The sequence below is a fragment of the Dipodomys spectabilis genome, unplaced genomic scaffold, assembly GCF_019054845.1.
Source record: "Dipodomys spectabilis isolate Male_0828 unplaced genomic scaffold, ASM1905484v1 ptg000042l, whole genome shotgun sequence".
Classification (NCBI taxonomy): Eukaryota; Metazoa; Chordata; class Mammalia; order Rodentia; family Heteromyidae; genus Dipodomys; species Dipodomys spectabilis.
The window spans coordinates 16,462,131-16,485,545 of NW_024870719.1; the positions used below are offsets into that span (position 1 = coordinate 16,462,131).

Consider the following 23,415-nt stretch of genomic DNA (forward strand, 5'->3'; position numbering starts at 1 on the left):
TGCAAGCCTAGCTACTCTGGAGACTGACATCTGAGGATTGCAGTTTGAAGCCAGACAGACAAATCCCAAGAGACGCTTATCTCCAAAATGTTGAACGAGAGTATGGCTCAAGTGGTGGAGCACCATCCTTGGGTAAAAAGCCAACTGAGAGAGAGGAACCTTGAGTTCAAGCCTCAGAGCCAGGACATAAATCAATTAATTAACTCAGTGCTAGCAGACCATTAAACCAAACATGAGAACCTTTCAGAGCTCAGAGCTCTCCCTACTCATGGAATGTGGCTTCTAATAATCTAATCATATTCCTAAAACCATTTCACTATTCTCCACCACAGCTTGCTGGCTATTCTCCTGTTCCAGCAAATAAACACAGCAGTATTGTTCTTGAGCCATTTCATATTTACCCTCACCCCCTCATACAACTGCTCAACTTTGAAAGGATCTGGAACTAATTTACTCATTTAATCAATCGGGAAAGAGTTTCCTTAAAGGAACAATCCATTCAGCATCACTGCAGTGCTCTGCCCTGGCTCCAGAAGCATCCCTGGGTCCTGTCCTTCACACTGACATTTGAAGTTCAAACAATTGTAGGGCAGGGAGGGAATGGAATAGTTGTAGAATGGACAGCCAGGCTGCAGGTCCTGCAAACTCAGGGGGAGGACCCAATCATACATCCATGACAGTCCCACTCAGTGTGACAGTTGTATTGTTGTACATGCTTTCCAGCCAGATGCTAGGTCTAGCTGGAGTGAAAGACCTAAGACATTGCTGTGCATGGAGAAGGAAAGGAACAAGAAACAGTTTATGTTTGGTGCTTTTTTCTGGTCTCAACTTTTCCCATTTTTTTTTTCCTCCTATTCAGGTAGAATGAATATATTGTTCTCTGTAGATGACGTGAAGTTGACACAAAGGGTTTAGAAACACACACATTGTCTCTTTTCAAACTAGGTATAAATGACAAGGCTTTTAGGAGGCCAACACAGCACAGAGTGTGGGCTCTGCATTCTGTCTGGGCGGAAGTCCTAGCTCCCCACTCAAGGGCTGGTACTTCCAATTGCTTCATTGCTTTATCACTTTCCCATCTATAAAGTAGAAAAAAATATGATAGTTCCTTGGGAAGAAATAAGTTGTTAGAGTGGAGAGTAGATTAAGTATGGAAATGCTCATAAAGTACTAAGAACAGAGTTGCTGCTTATTAATTATTCTTATTATTTGACTTGGGTGGAAATGGATAATCTAAAACTTAGGACTAACCTCAGCAGCTTGGTAGATGCTAGTCTTTGTTATTCCCACTTGGATTGTCATTAAGAAAAATAGGGTCAGCACTGGTGGCTCATGCCTGTAATCCTAGCAGCTCAGGAGGCTAAGATCTGAGGCTCATGGCTCAAAGCCCAGAAGATTGTTATCTCCAATTAACCAGCAGAAAGCCAGAAGCGGGGGTGTGGTTCAAGTGGTAAAGTATTAGACTTAAGCAAAACAGGCAAGTAAGAGCATAAGGCCCTGTGTTCAAGGTCCAGTACTAGCAAAAAGAATGGGGGCAGGGGAGGGAAACAGGAAGTATTCTATTTCCTAAATGACTAGAATCTCAATGGACTCTGTACCTAGGAGACTCTTCCACTAATGGCTCTTTTAGCAGATCCTAGGTTTGTACCAGCTGAGGGCAAAACTGATCACCTAAAGGAGAAAGATGTTTTTCAATCTCTTCTTGAGAAATCTGAACTCTTTTCCTTCATGAGTTACATGTTCTTCTAAAATCAACTGTCAGTTTGTACATTATTCACTACCTTAGAATCCTATCTCTGGACACATAGACACATGTCTATGGCTCCAACCCAGTATCCTATAAACAAAAAAACATGGGATTCTACTATCAAGTCTCCTTCCCCCTTTCCATTATGTTGTCTTCATGCAGTCAAGGTATTTTATCCTCTTCACCACTCCATTTCCCTTCCTTTGCTCTTCCATCTTCATTCCCACTGATCCCCTCCTAGACAGTTCCCACAAGCCACACTAACACTACTATCACCAGCATGTTAGGCTTATAGTCCACAAATAAAGAACATGTAATATTTCACTTTCTGAGCTTGGCTTATTTCACTTAACACGAGCCTCTTCAGTTCTATCCATTTCCCTTCCAATTATATAGTTTTATTTTAAATTGTATTGTCAAGGTGATGTACAGAGGGGTTACATATGTAAGGTAGTGAGTACATTATTTGTCAAACTTGTTACCCCCCTCCATTTTCTCCCACTTTCCCTCCCCACCATATCGGTTTATTATTTTATAGCTCAGTAGAATTCTGTGGTATAAGTGTACATGTTATGTGTGTCTACTCACAAGATAGATATATTTTCTTGATTCACTCATCAGTTGCTAGGTACCCTGCTAATCCCACAATCTGATTAACATGAACACATGGCTGCAATGAACATGCATGTGCAGGTATTTTTCCAGTATATTGATTTACTCTCCTTTGACTATATGCCCAAGTGGTATGGTGGAGACATAAGATAGGTCTATTTTTAATGTTCTGAGAACCCCCCCATGCTGATTTCTATAGTTGCAGATCTACTTTACATTTTCACCAACAGTTCCTTATTCCCCTGCATCCTCACACCGGCATTTGTTGTTTATTTGCTTGATGACTGCCATTCTGACCAGAGTAAGATGGACTTTTGATTTTCACTTCCTTTATGGCTAAGGAACAATCTTTCATTAGCCACTCGTGTTTCTTCTTGAGAACAGTTTGTTCAAGCTGTTGTCTACTGATTGTTGTCTTTTCTCCAGTGGATGCTTTTGGCTCCTTCGGTGGCCCACTTTTTAATTAGATTTCTTTTTATTATTGAATTATAACAGAATGTCATATTTTCTGCAAGTCTCTTATTAAATATAATTTAGAGTATTTTCTCACATTCCATGGATTGCATTTTCACTTTGCTCTGATATCCCTTGGAAGCTCAAGTTCTTTTCTTTGAACTCTGATGATACCCAATTATTTTTTTCTTTCATTTTTTTATACTTTTGCTGTCCTAAGAAATCACTGCCAAATTCACAATGACAAAAATGTACCCCTTTCTGTTCTTTGAAAAGTTTTTAATTCTGCTGGTCGCCGGTGGCTCACACCTGTAATCCTAGTTATGCAGGAGGCTGAGATCTGAGGATCGCCGTTCAAAGCCAGCCTGGGCAGGAAAGGCCATGAGACTCTCATCTCCAATAAACCACCAGAAAACCGGAAGTGGCTCTGTGGTTCAAGTGGTAGAGCACTAGCCTTGAGCTGAAGAGCACAGGGGTAGCACCCAAACCATAATTCAAGCCCCACAACCAAGAAAAAAAAAGTTTTAAACTCTTACATTCAGGCCAGTGAGTCATTTGAATTCATTATTGTATATGCTGTGAGCAGGATTCCTGCTCAATCTTTTGCATGCATATGACCAGGTGTCTCTGCGCCACCTGCTAAAAATGGCTTAATTCCTCATTGAATTACTCTGTCAGCCTTATTGAGAGAGAGAGAGAAAAAAAAGCAACTGACCACAAATGTGAGCATTTCCTTCTGATTCTCATGTCCACTGACCTGCACGTCATCTACCCATATACCTAGACCACTCTGTCCAAATTACTTCAGGTTTCAAAATGGAGGTATTTGAGTACTCCAATATAATTTTTTCTTGCAGATTATTTTGACTATTCTGGGTTCTGCAAAGAAGCCAGCTGATGATATTTTGATAGGGACTAAGTTATATCGATAGAATAATCTGGGAAGTACTACCATATTAACAAACCTATGTCTCCTAATTAATAACCTGGAAAAATATTCCCTTTTTTTTTCCAAAAAAGTTGTTTGTCTTTTTCTTTTTGGGGGGGGTTGTTGGCAACACTTAAACCATATACCCCAGTTCTATTTGTTTTTGTTATTTTTACAGTTCGGTCTTTTTTTCCCCTTTTGTGCCAGTGCTGGGACTTGAACTCAAGGACCTGAGCACTGTCCTTGAGCTTTTGTGCTCAAGGCTAGTACTGCTCTGCCACTTGTCTCACAGCTCCACTTCTAGCTTTTTGCTCATTAACTGGAAATATGAGTCTCACAGACTTTCCTGCCCTGGCTGGCTTTGAATCATGATCCTAAGATCTCAATCTCCTGAGTAGCTAGGATTATAAGCATGAACCACAAGTACCCAACATTTTCCTCCTACCTCTACTTCCTGAATAGCTGGGATTACAGATGTGTGTTGCTGAATATAGTTTTTAAAAAAGGCAGCTGTTTCTATAGACAAGCATTCACTTCTGTTAAAATGTTTTATTAACAGCCAGCCACCTGTGGCTCACACCTGTAATCCTATCTACTCAGGAGACTGAGATCTGAGGACTCCCGTTCAAAGCCAGTTTGGGCAGGAAAGTCCAGGAGACTCTCATCTCCAAGTAACCAGCAAAAAGCTGGAAGTGGAGTTGTAACTCAAGTGGTAGAGGACTAGCCTTAAGCAAAATGCTCAGAAATAGCATGCAGGCCTTGAGTTCAAACCCCAGAACTGGTACCAAAAAATAAAATTAAAAAAAGGTACTCCCATACATTTTTAACTCTTTTAAAGTTAAAGTTCTGAATTTCATTTTTACTTACTGTTGATTATAAATACAATGTTTATATATTGATCTTGTATTCTGCAACATTATTGAATTTATTCTAATAGATTTTTAGTAAATTTCTTGGACTTTCTGCACAAAAGCTCATGTCATCTGAGAGTACATAAGTTTACTTCTTCCTTTCCAGTTTAGACACCTTCTATTTTGTCTCCTTATCTACTTACTGCCACAATAACTAGCTCCAACTTCCAGTACTGACCAAATAGAAGTAGCAAGCACAAAGCATCCAGTCTCATGTTCAAGTGAAGTTTCCAAACATAGAAGTCTGATTTTATTTTTCCAGGCACCACCAGCTTTTTGTTCCACCAGAATTTAGTGAGAACTCCATTCTTTAAGCTTTAACTAAAATGTCACTTGGGGGGAGGGTGGGGAGGGGGTGGGGGTGGGGCACCTTCCCTGCACCTCCAATCCAGACGCACTTGTCATAACTGCAACAAGGCATGTCAATACCTCCCTCCCTCTTACTTGGTCCAACCTTGCTCAGAGCTGTGAACACATCACTCGCTCTTGCTCCACGCCAGCTTCAATTGCTATGCTGTTTCCTGACCTTTGGTAGGGACACTCTTCTACAAATTCTATTTCTCTTCCTCTACTTTACTCAACCTTATATGCAGCACCTTACAATCTGGTACTCATGAACCCTTACTAGCCTCTGCATTGTTTGGATGCTTCCTAAAAGGAATGTAAGTTTTGCCCAACAACAGAAGATATCTTACCTTCAACAGGGCCAATCTGATTGGTCACAGCAAATCTCAGCACACCTTCATCTTCATTGTACAAGGCAAAGATCCGGTCCACTGTCAGCTGCTGGGTGGCAGGCATAGCCCGGTGTCTAGGGGCATGCCTACACACCTGGTAAGTGACATTCTGGTGTAGCCGGTATGACCATGTTTGGTTGATGTCACCCAAAGTAAGAGAGTAGTCTCTGGAACTAGTGGAGGTCACAGCTGTAACATTTTACAGGCCAATTGGTAAATATTTCTAAATATTAATTAAATTTTCATGTGGGGTGGGTTTTTCTACAGTTATTGTTGGTTGATATTATTGTTGTTCTGATACTGGGGCTTGACCTCAAGGCCTGGGCGCTGTCTCCTACCTTTTTAGGCTGACTTCGAACTGCAATCCTCAGATCTCAGCCTTCGGAGTAGCTACGATTACATGTGTGAGCTATAGGCTTTCCTGCGCATTTTAAAGGGCAAGACCAAGAGGTCAAGTCTCATCTGCCAACTCCAAATGTCACATTTGCTTCATATCATTTGCAAGGATTCTAAGACTTTTTAGAGCAGGCTGAAATCATCAGAACAAGGTTACAGGATAAATTCTAATAATCAATATTTCAGCTGGGCATGGTAGCTCATGCCTGTAATCCTAACTACTAAGGAGGCAGGAAAGGCTGTGAGACTCTTATCTCCAATAAACCACTTAGAAAACTGGAAGTGGTGCTGGGGCTCAAGTGGTAGAGGACTAGCCTTGAGCTGAAGAGCTGAGGGACAGCGCCCAGGCCCAGAGTTCAAGCCCGCGACCGATAATTTTTTTTTTTTTTACTTCATACCCAAGGGTAAACAGCATGGTCAGGAACTATATTTTATCATCACTACCTCTCCCCAACAATTTTTTAATTGATTGATTATATTATTACTTTTTGAAAGGACCCATTCTGTGTACAGGAGCCGACCCTCTGCTCACTCACACCATCCATTTCACAATAAAATAAAAAATGAGCCGGGCACTGATAGATCATGCCTGTAATCCTAGCTACTCAGGAAGCTGAGATCTGAGGATTACAGTTCAAAAACAGCCTGGGCAGGAAAGTCCGTTAGACGCTTATCTCCAATTAACCACCAGAAAACCAGAAGTGGAGTTGTGGCTCAAGTGGTAGAGGACTAGCCTTGAGCTGAAGAGCTCAGGGACAGCGCCCAGGCCCAGAGTTCAAGGCCCACAAAAACAAAAGACCGACAAAAACAAAAACAAAAAAACATGATTCTGAACTCATTTGGTATGCCACATATTGTTGTAGAACATTCTATATGAGACAAGTAAAATGCTCATTTTAGAGATGTAGAAGCTGGTTACACATACCTGAGTCTGAGTAATGGTAAAGCTCTTTGTAGGGAGCCATGTGGGCTGTAAAATTTGCTGGGATGTAGGGCACCTGGCCTTGGATATCGGTCCTCATGCTCAGATAGTTCTCTGGGTCGAGTCCCTCAGCAGTTTGAGTGATGCGAAGCCTCTCCCCTCCTGGGTAGAAAATAACTTCCATGTCATGAGTAAAGGTGGCCCCTGCAGAGGACAAAAATTCAGACAGGGGTCCAAAGAAGCTCCACTTACATGATTACCAGTACTGGCTGAGCACAGTTCTTACCTAGTATGCCTGAGGCTGTGGGTTTGATCCCCAGTACTGCAAAGTCGAAATAAGTGCTTTTCAGTCTGTACTTCCTCCTCCCAGTTTCTACTGCTATTGGAGGTAGTACCAGAGGTGATTAGCTGATATCCAAACTAAGTCCTATCAGCTGTGGATGCCCTAAATCCCCCACATTTGATATTAGAGTCTCATTTCCTCCCTTACTTCATACTCTTTCTCTTTATACGAGCTTGTATTCTGTAAGAAATACGTTCTTGGGAACATCCTGGACTTTGTTCTGAGGTTTCCAGAATTAGCAAAAATAAACCAGCAAAAACAAGACATGAAAAAAAAAAACATAAACCAGGATATCCAGATATCTTAAATTTGCATTTCAGATAAACATGGATATATTTTTCTTATATACTTCATGACTACTTAGGGAATGTTTATACTTTGAAAAATTATGTATCTTAAATTCTAACTGAATGTTGTGTGCTATGTTTTATCTACTTTTGACCCAAGATTTTATTTAAATCTTGATTAAAGGTAAGATCTTATAAACAGCTATTAAAATCTGCAGTTTCTCTCATTTTGTGTTCAAGAAAAAAGAAATAAGCCCTTGTAGATACATAAAAAGCCAAAAAGTTTCCTTCATGCTATCAAAGGAGGTCCTTGGCCTGGTATGATGGCACATGCCTGCAGTCTTTGCTACTCAGAAGGTAGAAGTAGGAGGATCCTAGTCCAAAGCCAGCCCAGACAAAAATATGATACCCTATCCTAATAAGCTAAAAGCAAAAAGACCAGAAGTCCTGAGCTCAAGCCCCTTTACTAGAATAGGAAGGAAGGAAGGAAGGAAGGAAGGAAGGGAGGGAGGAGAGAGAAGAGAGGAGAGGAAGAAGGGAGGGAGAGAGGAAAGGAAGGAATGATCCTTCAATTAGCAACTTTAGCATCTTCTGAAAGCTTATTAAAAAAGCACAAGACTGGGAAAGTGGCTTAGTGGTAGAGTGTTTTGCCTATATGCATGAAGACCTGTGATTCCTAGTATCACATAAACAGAAAAAGCCAGATGTGGCATTGTGGCTGAACTGGTAGACTGCTAGCCTTGAGCAAAAGAAGCTCAGGAACAGTGCCCAGGCCCTGAGTTCAAGCCCCAGGATTGGAAAAAATAAAATAATAAATAAATAAATAAGCAGACTCACAACCCACCCACCCACCCAGAAATTTATGCCCTCTTAAGCCATGCAGGTGGCTTGTATGCAGGTTAAAGTATGACAAGCACTGGCACATGCAGGTACAAGAAGTAAAATCTTCTCTGGGTGCCCAAAGGTACCGTTTGGCATCCCTATTTGCCTGTATGAAATGGCTCAAAAGGTGACAAATACAGCTGGGAGAACATTTAGAAGCAATGGTAGTCTTTGAAAGAATCAGTTGTGTGAGTCCAAACCAGTCCCAATGAACGGTGCACAGAACTCCACAAATCTAGGGTGCAAGAACAGGCAGATCCTCCTTCACCTCAAGAAGCAAAACAGCAAAGCAGAGCTACTTGGGGGTCCTTACTCACCAGTGAGGCTGAAGCCGTTTTCAGAGCCTGGCTTTTCCAAAGCAAAGAGCCAACCAAACAGGCCTCCGATTGGCGTGAGGGGGAGAAGGGCTTGGGCCGCTGGCTGCGGGATGTGGCTGATGGCTGTGTAGGCTCTGCCATCATTGCCCACGATGTAAGCATGCAGGTCCACGTCAGTAAAGTGCACGGGCGTGAGGCCCACACGGAGGTGACCACTCACTTTTCCATTGACCCGGTGAGGTGCCCCTGAGAGTCAGAAAATCCAGTTAGCCTTAGCCCTGGCCATGGCCCATGGAGTAGGCACCCACACAAAATAATTCCCCTCACAACTCTTCAAACTCCCCCCGCCCTTCCCTCCTCCCCCCCCCCCCCCCCCGCCCCGGCCGTGGGACTTGAACTCTGGGCCTGGGAGCTGGCCCTGAGCTCTTCAGCTCAAGGCAAGCACTCTACCACCTAAGCCACAGCACCACTTCCCTTTTTGGTTTGTTTGGTTTTGTTTTTTTTTTTTTTTTTTTGGGGGGGGGGGGTCTTCCAAACTCACTCTTAAATAAATCTTTGTCAGTCATAAGGCTTAAACTCTGGGTCTGAGTGCTGTCCCTCAGCTCTTCAGCTCAAGGCTAGCGCTCTACCGCTTGAGTCACAGCACCACTTCCAGTTCTCTGGTAGTTAGTTGGAGAGAAGAGTCTCATGGCCTTTCCTGCCCAGACTGGCTTTGAACCGAGATCCTCAGATCTCAGCCTCGTGCACTGCTAGGATTACAGGCATGAGCCACCAGCACCTGGCTCTACAAATCATCTTAATGAAGCCCAAGAGATCTCTTTCTCCCTCTCTTCTTTCTCTCTCTTCCCCAAAGGCTTGGGGTAGGGGGAGAGACTTCTGATGAATCATCAAAGTAGGAAATGGCCTCAACCTGTTGTTAACACTAGATTCAGGGAGAGAAGTAAGGTCCACAGAGCCAAGCTCACACTTCAGACAGACAGACAGAAAGGGCACCCCCAGGCCATCAGTCACCTTCTGGTAAACAGTGTTTCCCATTTCCGTAGAACCTAGATTGGCAGTGGCAGCAAAAGCCGGTGGCATAGTCGGTGCAGAAGGCATGCCGAGAGCATTGATCATGGCTGTGTTCGCAGGTCTCCTGGCGGCCAGCATTGTAGGTGAAGACTGAAAAACAAAACCAACAGCCATCAGAAGCTGCCGAGCTTTTACCATGGAGATGGCATCTGAGCCACAAAATCTGTTGGGATGATAATAAACCAAGAGGGTTTTGAGGCTTAGGAGAGGGGAATTTGCTTGCTTTGTTTTGGCAAGAAGTGAGGCTTTCTGTGGCCTTGTGGGACTCACTGTGATGCTGCTAAGCGATGACCTCGCTGTACCCCTGGGGTCTGAGGACTGCACAGTGAGCAAGCCAGTTAGTACATGCTGAGAGGAACTTCAGGCGTTTGCCTTTTTGTGGGCCAAAAATGTCCAGAGCCTAGCCAATTCCTCATGGGTCACCCCACGAGTAATGAGCTGCTAGGAGAAGAAAAAGGAAGGGAGCTAATAATTGAGATAATGTCCAATCATTCTTCTTGTAACTCTGGACTTTAAGCTAATAAGCTACAGCTAGTCTCACTACCCAGACTTTTATTTTCTGAAAAAGAAGGGCCTTGAAGAGTGTACATACACCTATTATAAAGAAGAATGAGGTGTCAGGCACCAGTGGCTCAAGCCTGTTTTCCTAGCTACTCGGGAGACTGAGATCTAAGGATCGTGGCTAGAAGTCAGCCCAGGCAAGAAAGTCCATGAGGCTCTCATCTCCAATTAGTCACCAAAAGGCTGGAAGTAGAGCTGTGGCTCAAGTGGTAAAATGCCAGCCTTGAGTGAAAAAGCTAAGGACAGTGCCTAGGTCCTGAGTTCAAGCCTGGTACAAGAACAAGAAAAAGGAGGAGGAAGAGGAGGAGGAGAAGGAAAAGGATGAAGAAGAGGAAGAGGTGGTAACAGAGGAGAAGAAGCAGGAAGGGCTGAAGGAGAGAGAAAGGAAGAGAGAATCAAGGAGTGAAAATGTTCTGACCCTTGCAGGCCCAGCACAAGCATGATTTTTATGCAAGAGAAAGCGTTGGAGTGATAGTCACAGACTTTCTAGAAAGCCATAGTAAACTAGGATGAGCTTTTAGTCCAGGCTCTGTTGCTCCTGTCGGGAGCAACATTTGGCTCATTAAAAAATTTAAAAGGGGGGGGAGAATGGGGGGGGGGGGAACAGGAGATGGGAAGGATGGAAAGGGGAAACAAAGGAGGAGGCAACAATGCTTGATAAGAAATGCACTCATTACCTTGCTCGTGTAATTTTAACCCCTCTGTACAGTATTTTCACAATAAAAAAAAAGAAAAAAAATTTAAAAAGAGGGTTATTTGTGCTACAGGGGGAAAAAAGAGCAAAGTCCACTGTCTATAAAGGAAATGTCCAAGGTGACAGGGTGTGGAGGGATTCATAGTGGGCACAAGGCTGCCAGGACACTGATGAAAATGTCAAGTCCAGCCATGGCCAGCAGGAGGCCAAGAGACATCCTGCAGCTTGCAGCATCATAAGCATAGAGAAGAAATGACAGGGAAGTCTGATGGACACTAGTGGTCCTGTCACCAAAGACACCCTACCAGGAAAATCTAGATCATAGCTGCATTCCAGGTCTGAGTCCAAAATGAGAAATCAGGAGGGGAAGGAAGATATCAAAAGATCATCAATATTCCAAGACAGGAAACCAATGGGGAAAGTACAGAACCATATATGTAACAACTGTAGACTTGTATCTCCAATTAAAATGAGCATAAACTTCTATCCTCAAGAAAATGTTACATGTAACAACGTTAACATTAATGTTTCATATATACAAAATACTCTGTCCCAAAATATAAGTTGAAATCTTTTCATTTTACACAAAAACCCTGGGAAGCAGGAACTGTTTTTAATCTTTGTTGTTTACAGATAAAGAAATTGTTCAGCCAGGCACCAATGGCTCACACCTGTAATCCTAGCTACTCAGGAGGCTGAAAGTTTGAAATCAGCTCAAGCAGGAAAGTCTGTGAGATTCATCTCCATTTAACCACCACAAAGCCAGAAATGGAGCTGTGGCTTAAGTGGTAGAGCACCAGCCTTTAATGAAACAGCTAAGGACAGCACCCAGGCCTGAGTTCAAGCTCCGGCACTGGCACACACAAAGGAAGGAAGGAAGGAAGGAAGGAAGGAAGGAAGGAAGGAAGGGAGGGAGGGAGGGAGGGAAAGGAAAGGGAGGGAGGGAGGGAAGGAAAGGAAAGGAAAGGAAAGGAAAGGAAAGGAAAGGAAAGGAGGGAGGAAGGAAGGAGAGGAAAAAGTCAAAGTGACTCATGTGAAGTCACCCAGGCAGTGCTTGACAAAGGTGAATCTCAACCCAGAATTTTTTTTGAGGTCACTTTGACCTTTTGTTATTATTATTATTATTATTGTCAAGGCAATGTACAGAGGGGTTATAGTTACATAAGTAAGGTTCAACCCAGAATCTTGACCACTACTCTCCCCTACCCTCAGTGGGATCCAAGTTCTTACCAGAGGAACACTATAGCTTAAAGATATATCAGGTAGGTATTAGTCATTAATCAGCACTGGCTCTAGCAAGCCAGATGGGATACAGATGAGGCTAAAGAGAGGACAGAGCAGAGATGGCCCATGGAGAGCCCAGAATGTGAGAAGAACACAGGTAAGAGTGGAATAGCACGGCCATTCACTTTTGGAGAGCACCAACCAGCTGAAGAGTGCCAGGTGGAGCAGAGAAGCCCGCCTTGAATGGAAAACCTGACAGGAGTGCAGGAAGAATGAGGTCAGTGCCTTGTCAAGATTTGTCCTAGAGCCTTGATGATGTGGCTGAGAAACTCCAGCTTCAATACAAACAGAAAATTAGGCATAACTTAACTTTTGAATAGGAAAGTGACAGGCAGAACTCAAATTGCTCTGAAACAGGAAAATGACAAAATTCAAAGCATTAAAAAAAACAGGCGGATCATGATAAATTATTAGAGGTTTCTATAAAGAAAACCATCACTGTATCACTGGCTTAGAACACAGGTGTTTTCTTTTTATTTACTTAATATGTTTGGTCCTGGAGAAGGAACTGGGACCTCACACATACAAAGTATATACTCCACTGTGCTACAACCCCAGCCCTCCAAAAACCATGCTGAGTAAACAAAAATGAATGTAACTTGGGTGTGTCAAAGTCTCAGGTTTCTTCAGCTAAGAAAATCACAAGTAAGTGTGAGCTGCAGTTACTTGAGAAGCTTGAACAGTGTGTCCTATAGAGGTGTGTGTGTATGTGTGTGTGTGTGTGTGTGTGTAAGATCCCAAATGCTCAGACTCCAGCTCTGCTTGAGTGCTGTATATAGTAAAAACTAGAGGGTGTGTGTGTGTGTGTGTGTAAGATCCCAAATGCTCAGACTCCAGCTCTGCTTGAGTGCTGTATATAGTAAAAACTAGAGTGTGTGTGTGTGTGTGTGTGCGCTATAGAGGGGTGTGTGTTTGTGTGTGTGTGTGTGTGGGTGTGTGTGTGTGTATAAGATCCCTCAGACTCTAGCTCTGCTTGAGTGCTGTATATAGTAAAAACTAGAGTGTGTGTGTGTGTGTGTGTGCGCTATAGAGGGGTGTGTGTTTGTGTGTGTGTGTGTGTGTGTGTATAAGATCCCAAATGCTCAGACTCCAGCTCTGCTTGAGTGCTGTATATAGTAAAAACTAGAGGGTGTGTGTGTGTGTGTGTAAGATCCCAAATGCTCAGACTCCAGCTCTGCTTGAGTGCTGTATATAGTAAAAACTACTGGTTCCATAAAACCAGAGCACACAGTGTCAGCTCTCTCACCTCAGGGAGATCAGTGAAGGCATAGATCAGTTGGGACCCAGGAACTCCAGAATGGCATGTTGGCCAAGCAAGCCAAAATCAAATGCAAAAGACATATTATTGCAAAATATCTTGCTTTTGCCCCTCCCTAGCTCCTTCTAGTTTTGACATCTTTCCCATGATCCTGGAAAAGGATTTGTACAAAGGACCTGATTAGGAATTAACAACCAATCAGAATGGTGTAGGACTCTGACAAATAAAAAGTCACCTTCGAAAAGTACTTAGTTTTATAATAGGGGCAACCAATCAGAACAAAGCCCAGGGTATCAAAACCTCTAGGCTCAGAGCTACCTACACAGACACACAGAGGAAAGGCTTCTCACCAAGATACTGGTCTTTGTAAACTTCATGCTTCCTACAACAGTGGCGGGCATTGTCTGTATCTGAGCTGCAACACCAAGCAGGTGTTGTCTAGTACAGAACTACAACCCTAAGGGTCTCTGTATGTGGACTCTGCCCACCACAAACAGCGAAAGAAATCCACATTATCAGGATGACACTTCTTCCTCACACCTTCATTGCCAGAAACCAGTTTTCTTCCCACACCTCTAAGACCAGGTGAAAAGGCAGTCTGATTCAGGTCTAAAGCTGTCATTTTCAAAAAATTCAGGCAAATGTAAAGCTAACTTTGACACATTGTTCTGTCTACAAAAATAAGGAAATGATAGATTTGTACTGTAGTCCCTCAAACTGTTTTGATCTTGTGAAGGCTTATTCTTTGGCCTAGTTCTCTCAAGTCTGAATTACCAAACAGGGAAATGGAAAGGGGATGGAAGAGAAACTACAGATCCAGGGTCAAGCTAATTTAACTGTAAAACTAGGGTGATTGCTGCTTTTGTAGGGATAAAAGGAGAGAGGTACAGCAACTTACACATGCAACCATGCAAAAGGCTGTAAATTAATTGGAAACCAAGATGGTATTTTGCTACCAAAATAAATAAGTAATAATACTAATAATTAGGCTCTTATCGAGGGATATTCTGAGAGTCAAACTATAACAGGTCGAATAGAAAGCTAACCTAAAGGATCTTCTCTGACAATTTTCTTTTCTGTCGGTTGTAAGACTTGAACTCAGTGCCTGGGCGCTGTCCCTGAGCTTTTGTGCTCAGGGGTAGCACTCTACCATTTTGAGCCACACCTCCACTTCAAGTTTTCTGGGCTGGGAAGGTGGTTCAGTGGTAAGAATGCTTGCCTTGCATGCATGAGGCCCTGGGTTCGATTCCTCAGCACCACATAAGCAAAAAGAAAAAAGCTGGAAGTGGTGCTGTGGCTCAAGTGGTAGAGTGCTAGCTTTGAGCTGAAGAGCTGAGGGACAGCACCCAGGCCCAGAGTTCAGGCCCCACGACCAGACTCCCCCCCCCCCACAAAAAAAAAGTTTCACAGATTTTCCTGCCCAGGCTGTCTTTGAACCATAATCCTCAAATCCCAGCCTCCTGAGTAACTAGGACTACAGGATTACAGGTGTGTGAGCCACCAGCACCGGGCCCTCTGATAATTTTTAATGTAAATTTTTATTTTCAAGCCAGAATTTGCTAAACCAAGCACACAACTTACCTTTCAGTCACATGATTGTCACAATAGGTTCACTTTCCTGATTAAATGCATCTTCTACACCTGCCTCTGCACCAGGTGCACAATTAGATTTGGTCACTTCACACTTAAAATGGCAAAGGTAAAGGTAAAAGAGCCTCTTGCAATTTTCTTTGATTTAACAACTATGTAAATATCTAGAAATTGAGGACAGAGCTGGATTAAGAGAGACAAGAGTTGCTGTTCTGAAGTTTGCATTCTACTGGGCAAAGCCAGTAAATCAATATTAAAAGTATGGTGGATGTGTTTTAAGAGCTGTGTGGAGCAACCAGGTACCAGTGGCTCATACCTGTAATCCTAGCTATTGAGGAAGCTCAGATCTGAGGATCATGGTTCAAAGCCATCCCAGGCAGGAAAGTCCATGAGATGTTTATTTCCTATTAACCACCAAAGGCCAGAAGTACAGCTGTGGCCTCAAGTGGTACAGCACGCCAGCTCCAAGCAAGAAAGAGTGTGCAAGGACTGAGATCAAGCCCCAGTACCAGCACATGCACATACACATACACACACACACACACACACACACATGCAACTCCTGAAGCTCACTTAGCCCAATTCCAGCTGTATGGATGGATGCCAGAATCTGCACTCTGGCCAAATATAATGGCAATTAATGGGAGACAAGATATTCACAAGCCTCCTACTTCTGAGCTAGGCATTGCTCATTACTGTATTGAAATGAGTTTAATCTGACCAATGAATAGTTAGTGGGGTAGACAGAATATCAGAGAAGGTCCTTACATTCATTCATGGCCAACTACCTGGCCTACCAGTAACGGCAGCTCATACTAGAGCTAGTGGAAATGCCAGTAAGGCGTCCATCCTCAAGCATGCAACAGGAAGCTGGGCGCCGGTGGCTCATGCCTGTAATCCTAGCTACTCAGGAGGCTGCAATCTAAAGATCACAGTTCATAGCCAGTCTGGGCAGGAAAGTCCATGAGACTCTCATGTCCTATAAACCACCAGAAAACCCGAAGTGGCACTGTGGCTCAAATGGTAGAGCACTCGCCTTGAGCTGAAGAGCTGAGGGACAGTGCCCAGGCCCAGAGTTCAGGCCCCATGACAGAGAAAAAAAAAAAAAAAAGAATGCAACAGGAAGACCCATTGGGAAAGGTGACTCAGCACAGAGCCCAGGCTCTCCCTGATGAGAAGACAACTCCAGTAACAATCATGTTCCCACACAGGTAGTCATCAAAGCAAGAGAAAACAGGCTTATACCCAATGAAGGTTTGGAAGCAGGGGATGAGACATGAAATCAGCAATCCAAACACAATGTGGTTACTTGCCTTCAGTGGCCATTGGTACCTCTCTTTCCACCAACTTTTGTGTGCATTTTCACACCTTCTTTCTGATTCTGGTGAGGAGAATATTTTCTCATTTTACAGATGTGAAAACTGAAGCCCTAGAAGATTACACAATCCGGCCCTAAATCCTACCTTCTCTCTAACACACTGCTCTATTCAAATCCAATGGACCTAGGAATCACCCTGGTACCTAGCTTAAAATATGCAAACTGAGTCTGGTACTGGACTCAGGGACTCATGCCTGTAAACCTATAGGGCTACTTAGAAGGCTGAGATCTGAAGACTATGGTTCAAAGCCAGCAGAACAATCTGTGAGACTGATCTCCAACTAACCACCAAAAAGAAGCTCAAGGACAACACCTAGGTCCTGAGTTCAAGACCCAGGACCAGCAGCAAAAATAAATAAATAAATAAATAAATAAAAGCAGGGCTGGGAAGGTGGTTCAGTGGTAGAATGCTTGCCTTGCGTGCATGAGGCCCTGGGTTCAATTTCTTAGCACAACATAAGCAGAAAAAGCTAGAAGTGGCACTATGGCTCAAGTGGTAGAATACTCGCCTTGAGCTAAAGAGCTGAGGGACAGTGCCCAGGCCCAGAGTTCAAGCCCCACGACTAACAAAAAAAAAAAAAAAAGCATATTGTACATATATATTTTGTTGTTGACCTGGCCATATTGGGGTCTGAACTTGGAGAAGGGAAAGAATATGTGCTTGCTAGGCACATACTCCACCACTTGAAGCACACCCTTAGTCCTTCTTGCTTTTAGTTACTTTTCAGGTAGAGTCTTGCGATGTTTACCCAGACCTAGACAAGGATGTGATCATCCAATCTACTAGCTATCGTTTCCCGAATAGCTGAGATTACAGACGTGCACTATCATGCCCAGCTGAAAAAATCAGTGTTTTCAACCAGTTGCCAGTGAGTTAAGTGAGGTAAATGAGAGAGTGTGCTTAAAGAAATGCATTCACCGTCTGGGCCCTATGCTTTGCCAGAAAGCATCTACCACTAGAGTCGAAGTGGCCCAGAGCTGAGTCTGTTGGGATCTTGAGGCACACAGTGGTCAGGCAGAAGCTGCCAGGTTTAAATGAGCTCAATTTGTCACAGATTTGTCAGCCAAGGTTTGATCATTGCTAAAGGAATCTCAACATGGTTTGGTTTTCTTTGAATCTCACTTTTTCCATATCTTTTAATAGAAAGACACAGGGGGTGAGGGTAATTGGAGGAAAGGCAGGGGCACTGCCAAAAGGACTCGAGATTTGTCCTAGTTGGGAGGTTTTAACAAAAATGGAAAATTCTCCTCTACACTTGTTCCGACCCCTCCTTTGACCTTTATTTTTCTAGAAACACTTAAGCACGTGCCTTGGCCTGCCTGCCAGCCTGCCCTCCTCACTGAGCCTCAGAAAGACATGGGTGTAGGTCAGACTTCTTGGCCTAGGAGGCGGCAGGACTTCATGCAGGCTGCTCATGGCAGCTGAAGACTCAATTTAAGCAACTCTTATGTCAAGCTCTTAGAATGACATCCTAAATAGAAATGACTTGCTGAATAGAAAACCCATACCCCACTTCATAAGAAAAGAAAGTGACCGGGCTGGGAAGGTGGCTCAGTGGTAGAGCGCTTGCCTTGCATGCATGAGGCCCTGGGTTCGATTCCTCAGCACCACATAAGCAGAAAAAGCCGGAAATGGCTCTGTGGCTCAAGTGGTAGAGCGCTAGCCTTGAGGTGAAGAGCTGAGGGACAGCGCCCAGGCCCCACAACCGGACCCAAAAAAATAAAATAAATGTACTCATAAAGAAAGTGACCTCTTTTTTCCCCTTGCTTTCCGTGGTTTTTGTCCTTGTTTTGAGCAGTTCTAAGTTTTGTTTTGTTTTGTTTTTTTTCATTCAGAGCCTTGAGTGCTCTACCACTTGAGCCACACCCTTGGTCCTTCTTTTGCTTTTTAATTTATTTTCAGGTAAGGTCTCACTCAGACCACAACCTACCCACCCACTTGTCTCCTGAGTAGCTGAAATCATAGGTGAATTTCCCCTCTTCCCCCACCCTCTCCCAGCCCTCCCTCAGCTTGTTGATAGATGCATCTTGTTTTTGTTTTGTTTTGTTTTTTAACCCAGGCTGGCCTGAAACTTTGATCCTCTCAATATCAACTTCCCAGTATCAACTATAACTGTGAGCCGCTGCACCCAGCCAGTTGTTTAATTTTGATGGATGTGTATGGAGCGTTAGTGATGCTGGCAGCAAAGCGATCAGGACCTGAGGTAAAAGTTTCTACCAGCTGTCCTGACACTAAAAGGCTCGCTCTGTAGTGCTGGAGTCTATCTTCTCCCTCTCTCCCCCTTCCCATTTCCACCTCTGGATCTCTACTCCTGTCATCCTGCTGTCTAGAATGTATTCTTCACACTTTTCCCCCTCTCTTACCTCACACTGTACCCCAAGGCCTGACTTAACACCCCACTCTTACCCCAAGGCTTTCCCTACTGTGGCCACATATGCAGATGCTCCCTGTCATGGGGGGGGGGGGGGGGAGGGGGACGGGTAACAGTTTTGTCTGTCTACCCTGGCCTTGTTGCAGTCCTCACTAGTTACAAGTCACTCCATTTTTCCATCCTTCCATTTGCATATGAGCAGATGGGAAGGAGACGAGGAGAAGGCGACTCTGAGGACTAAGATAGTATAACTAAAGCCAAGTTCCTACTGGAGAGCCAGCAGGATCTCTAAGCCACCCAATAAATCTCTAGACACCTTCCACCTACTGTCTCCCTAAGGCCTCCCACTACTCACAACGCAGGCAGCTCAGTGCCTGGTTTAGGGGAAGAACACACAGGTGCTTGGCTAATGTTTGAGTGTGATAACAAATTACTTCAGAGATGGAGTACTCATTATGTTGGTGGCATCGCTGCTTCCAAGATCTATGACAATGGAAGCAATTGTTGGTCACCAGTGGTGCATGCTTGTGATCCTAGCAGGAGGTTGAGATGTAAAAGTCCTAATTCGAAGCCAGCCCAGGCAGACAAATCCACACAACTGTTTATCACCAAATGAGCAACAAAAGGCCAGAAGTAGAGATGTGGTTCAAGTGGTAAGAGTGCCAGCCTTGAGCAAAGAAAACTGAGAGCAGAGTTGATGCGGATATAAAACAAACAAAAAAAGAACATCGAATTGATTAAATAAATATTTTAAACAGGTATTTGAAAAATCTTATCTGAAAAGAGTCTACATTTCTGAATTGTTTTGCCAGTACTGGCCTTAAGCTCTTTCAGCTTACTTGCTCAGCTGGTGTTGTACCACCTGATAAGCTCTTTCAGCTTACTTGCTCAGCTGGTGTTGTACCACCTGAGCCACACCTCCAGCCCTACTTTTTGCTAGTAAACTGGAAATGGAGTCTTATGAAGTTCAAACTTTTCTGCCTGAGCTAACTTGAAAACCACAATCCTCCAGGTCTCAGCTTCCACAGCACCATGAGCCACGATTGCCCAGCTTTATTTTTTTTTTAAGTCTAAAGAAGCCCCCAAGGAAAAAATAATTCAAAAGAGGAGAGAGATTTTCTGGGTCTTTAGTAATACATCCCTTGGTTTAGCAAAATGACTATTAGAAGTTGAGAAGAGAAGGTAAATTTTATTGGTGTAGTTTTTAAGATCTGTGTTATCTACACTCAAGAGCTGAGGGAAACAGGGTCATCCCCAGTCAGTGCCTGCCCCAAAACACCTCGCATGCACTTTCTACCCCATTAGTGGAAAAGCCCAGGCAGACTCTGCCACTCTGGTCTCCGTCACCCCCTTTGCTTCCCAGAGTGGAACACATATTTGCCTGAAGCATCCTTGGGACTCCCCAGTGTTTTTTGTGGTTGTTGGTTTTGTGCTGCTAATGGAGCTTGAGCTCAGGGCCTGGGCACTGTCCCTTGGCTTTGTTGCTTAATGCTGGCACTCTACCACTTGAGCCATAGCTCCATTTCCAGCTTTTAGGTGGCTAATGGGAGATAAGACACTCACAGACTTTCTCACTCAGGCTGGCTTCAAACCTAGATCCTCAGAATTCAGCCTCCTGAGTTGCTAGAATAGCAGATGTGAGCCACTGGTGTCCAGCTGAGACTTGCTTTAGAGAACTCATGATGAAAATTCTGGAGCCTGTTAGAGGATCTGAAGGTTCTAAAGCCTTCTAATAAAATCCACATCTTCAACTTTACAAAGATATAGCCCCTTAGACACAAATTATGGCAAAACTCTCAAGTATTTTCTTCACCTGTCCTCCTCCCCAATCTCAGTGTTTTCTAAAATGAAAAACTGCAGGTACCATTTTTTAAAGAGACAATTAATAGAGACACTAAGCACTTCCATATATCATTTCATTTAACCCTGACAAGGAAATGTGTGAGAAATAAGCAGCTCGGGAGCTGCCTGACTTTCCTCCAGCAGCCAGGATTCCCAGTGAACTCTGACACCAAAGCTTTTCCTGCGATCATTACACAATGCCACATTAGTCACAAAATATTGGGTTTTTTTTTCCCCCTTGCAAAGTAAGTGTGTCTTCAAACAAAATGCTGTGCTCAATATCATAGCAGAACCCAGACGGCCCTTGTTTGCTAGGTCAGTATGATTCCTTCACAACAGGGATAGAACACACATACTTAAAAAAAAAAAAAGGTGGTAACAAAATGAGGATTCCAAAGATAACTTCACCTTTGACCTCTTCCTTCCCTCCTCCCCGCTCCCCAGCCCTCAGGCCATCGGAGCAGGCTTGGGAACAACCAAAATGAACCTGTCTGTGGTCAGTTTCCCAGTCTGAGTTGGTGAAGCACTACTACCTCACCTCCAGCTCCAGCCAGTGAGTCATGAGATGAGGCCAGGGCTCCAGGGAGCAGTATCCCACAGCTGCGCAGCCGAGAACCAGAATGACAGCAGCCACAGGTGTGTGTCATCTACCTCCCCCATGGGCTCTCCCCCTGGGCCCACATAACCCATGCGCATCTCTAACCAAGGGGAACACACAGCTTGTCTGCTCAGCAGTATGAACCTGGCTTGATCATCTGCGCCCACACAACTCACTACTCGGGAGGAAAATAATGAGTCTACCCTCCAAGCCCTGAAATGTGCAGGAGAGTGGGAGGGGGGCCTCAAAACTTTGCTGAACTTTCAAACTGAAATATTTCATTGCACTTGGGAGTGTAGCTAGTAGTACAAGCAGCCAAGTTCCAACCCCACTCTCATCATGAGGCCTATGGTTTGTTGGGGTTTTTGTTTTTTTTTTTCTGAAAGCACATTATTAATGGTCAAGAGTTCCAAACAGATCCTGCTGGCCAAGATTTGTCTGGCAAAGGAAACTATCTTCTGCAACATGGGGAAGTAAAGCTCAATTCCAATCTTCTTGCGAAACTTTTCACCTACTCAGGGCTTGAGAGAAAAAAAATCACAACTGCAACACAATCAGCATTCCCTAAAGAAATCTCAGCTTCCCAGCGGTGGGATGCACTTACCCTCAGCATTGGGACTGATGTCCTCCATTCCTACCACATACCTCCCTTGACTCAGGGGCGGTGTGTGGTCTGGCACTGGGTGACCAGGAAGGATGATTTCCCCTTCTGGAGGGGCTGCAGGAACATCCGGTTCTGAAGGTACCGCCCCTTCGCTGTGCCCAGGGTAGGGTGGTGGGCCTTCCAGTGGGGGAGCCAGTGACCCTCTATTGGCCTCTGGTGGAGATGGGCTTCTAGTCCCTGTCTGGTCCAAAGGTTCTGCTTGGCCTTTTAAATCCAGGGTCTCTACCTCCTCCAGGGAGGCACCCTCTTTGGTCTGAGGGTCCAGAGTGGTCAGTTCTGCTTCTGGGTAGATTGGCCATTCACTGGGTGCTGGGTGTGGTAAGGGGGCAGCTGGATCAACTCCAAAAGGGCCTGCATCAGTTTTCCTGTGGAAGGACACATCAGTTCTGCTGTGGCCATTTGGTGCCTCCTCTGGCAAACCTGGGGGGTATTCAACTTCCTCCTCATTCTCATCGTAATAATCCAAATTGTCCTCAGTATAGTCACCTTCCAGGGCTGCAGCGTGGCTAAAAGAATGTTGCAGAGGAGCTGAAGAGTGAGCTGTGGAAAGGTCTCCTCCAACTGTGGCTGGCCTCACGTTGTCCAGAGGGAATCTGCTGCCAATATGAAATGCCCACACCCCAGGAATCCCCAGGTTGCTTCGTCTAAATAGAAAAGAAACAGTAGAGGGTATCAAAAAACATGTCTACTCACTCTCCTTCCCACAAAACTAAGTCTATTATTTTAAAACCGAAAGCCTTTAAAAGGCTTATACTGGAGTTTCAACGTCAACTACCTTTCCTTTAATGTTAAGTTTCAAATGCCAGATCATGTTATAAATCAAAATGTTTTGTCTAAAACAAGGCTACGTGAGCTGGGCACCAGTGGCTCACACTTATAATCCTAGCTACTCAGGAGGCTGCGATCTGAGGATCCTGGTTCAAAGCCAGCCCAGGCAGACAAAACCCAAGAGACTCTTAGTTCCAATTAACTGACAAAAGGCCAGAAGTAGAGATGTGGCTCAATTGGTAAAGTGCCAGCCTTGAGCAAAAAAGCCAAGGAAGAACATGAAGTCCTGAGTTTAGGCCCTATGCCAGCACAAATAAATACATGCATGCATACCTATACACATACAGATGTATCAGGCTACATATACATACAGATGTATCAGGCTATATATACATACAGCTGTATCAGGCTATTTGAAAACAGAATTGTGAAAATGTTTTATTCTCCTTTTATTTGTCTGAAAATGTATAACACTCAAGGAAAAAAAATGCTTAAAATCTGTCTCCAAACACTTAAGGGATAAGAACTACTGTATGCTTTGATCACCTGCCAGCCTCTGTGCTGAGAGTTTGACATTTTTCACTCAAGATATGTATGGTGTTTGTGTACAATTTTACTGAGGAAAAACTAGGCTTAGAGAGGCTAATGTTTTTATGTTTTTGGGTCCGGTTGTGAGGCTTGAACTCTGGGCCTGGGCGCTGTCCCTCAGCTCTTCAGCTCAAGGCTAGCGCTCTACCACTTGAGCCACAACACCACTTCCGGCTTTTTTCTTTTTGCTTATGTGGTGCTGAGGAATCAAA

General features: G+C 44.0%; 1 protein-coding gene across 3 annotated transcripts in view; it reads right to left on the reverse strand.

The window, feature by feature from the left end:
* Window positions 1–23,415, reverse strand: part of Nid2 (nidogen 2) — a 70,193-nt gene that overhangs the window by 31,377 nt on the left and 15,401 nt on the right. For all 3 annotated transcript variants that reach the window (XR_006147189.1, XM_042677840.1, XM_042677839.1), the window contains exons 4-8: window positions 21,788–22,491; window positions 9,547–9,696; window positions 8,536–8,781; window positions 6,710–6,910; window positions 5,347–5,577 (exon numbers count right to left, since the gene is read on the reverse strand). Coding sequence is in view for 2 of the 3 variants with exons in the window: in XM_042677840.1 (XP_042533774.1) it covers window positions 5,347–5,577; window positions 6,710–6,910; window positions 8,536–8,781; window positions 9,547–9,696; window positions 21,788–22,491 (1,532 nt within the window). In the remaining variant the exon portion in view is untranslated. The remainder of the gene's footprint in view (window positions 1–5,346; window positions 5,578–6,709; window positions 6,911–8,535; window positions 8,782–9,546; window positions 9,697–21,787; window positions 22,492–23,415) is intronic.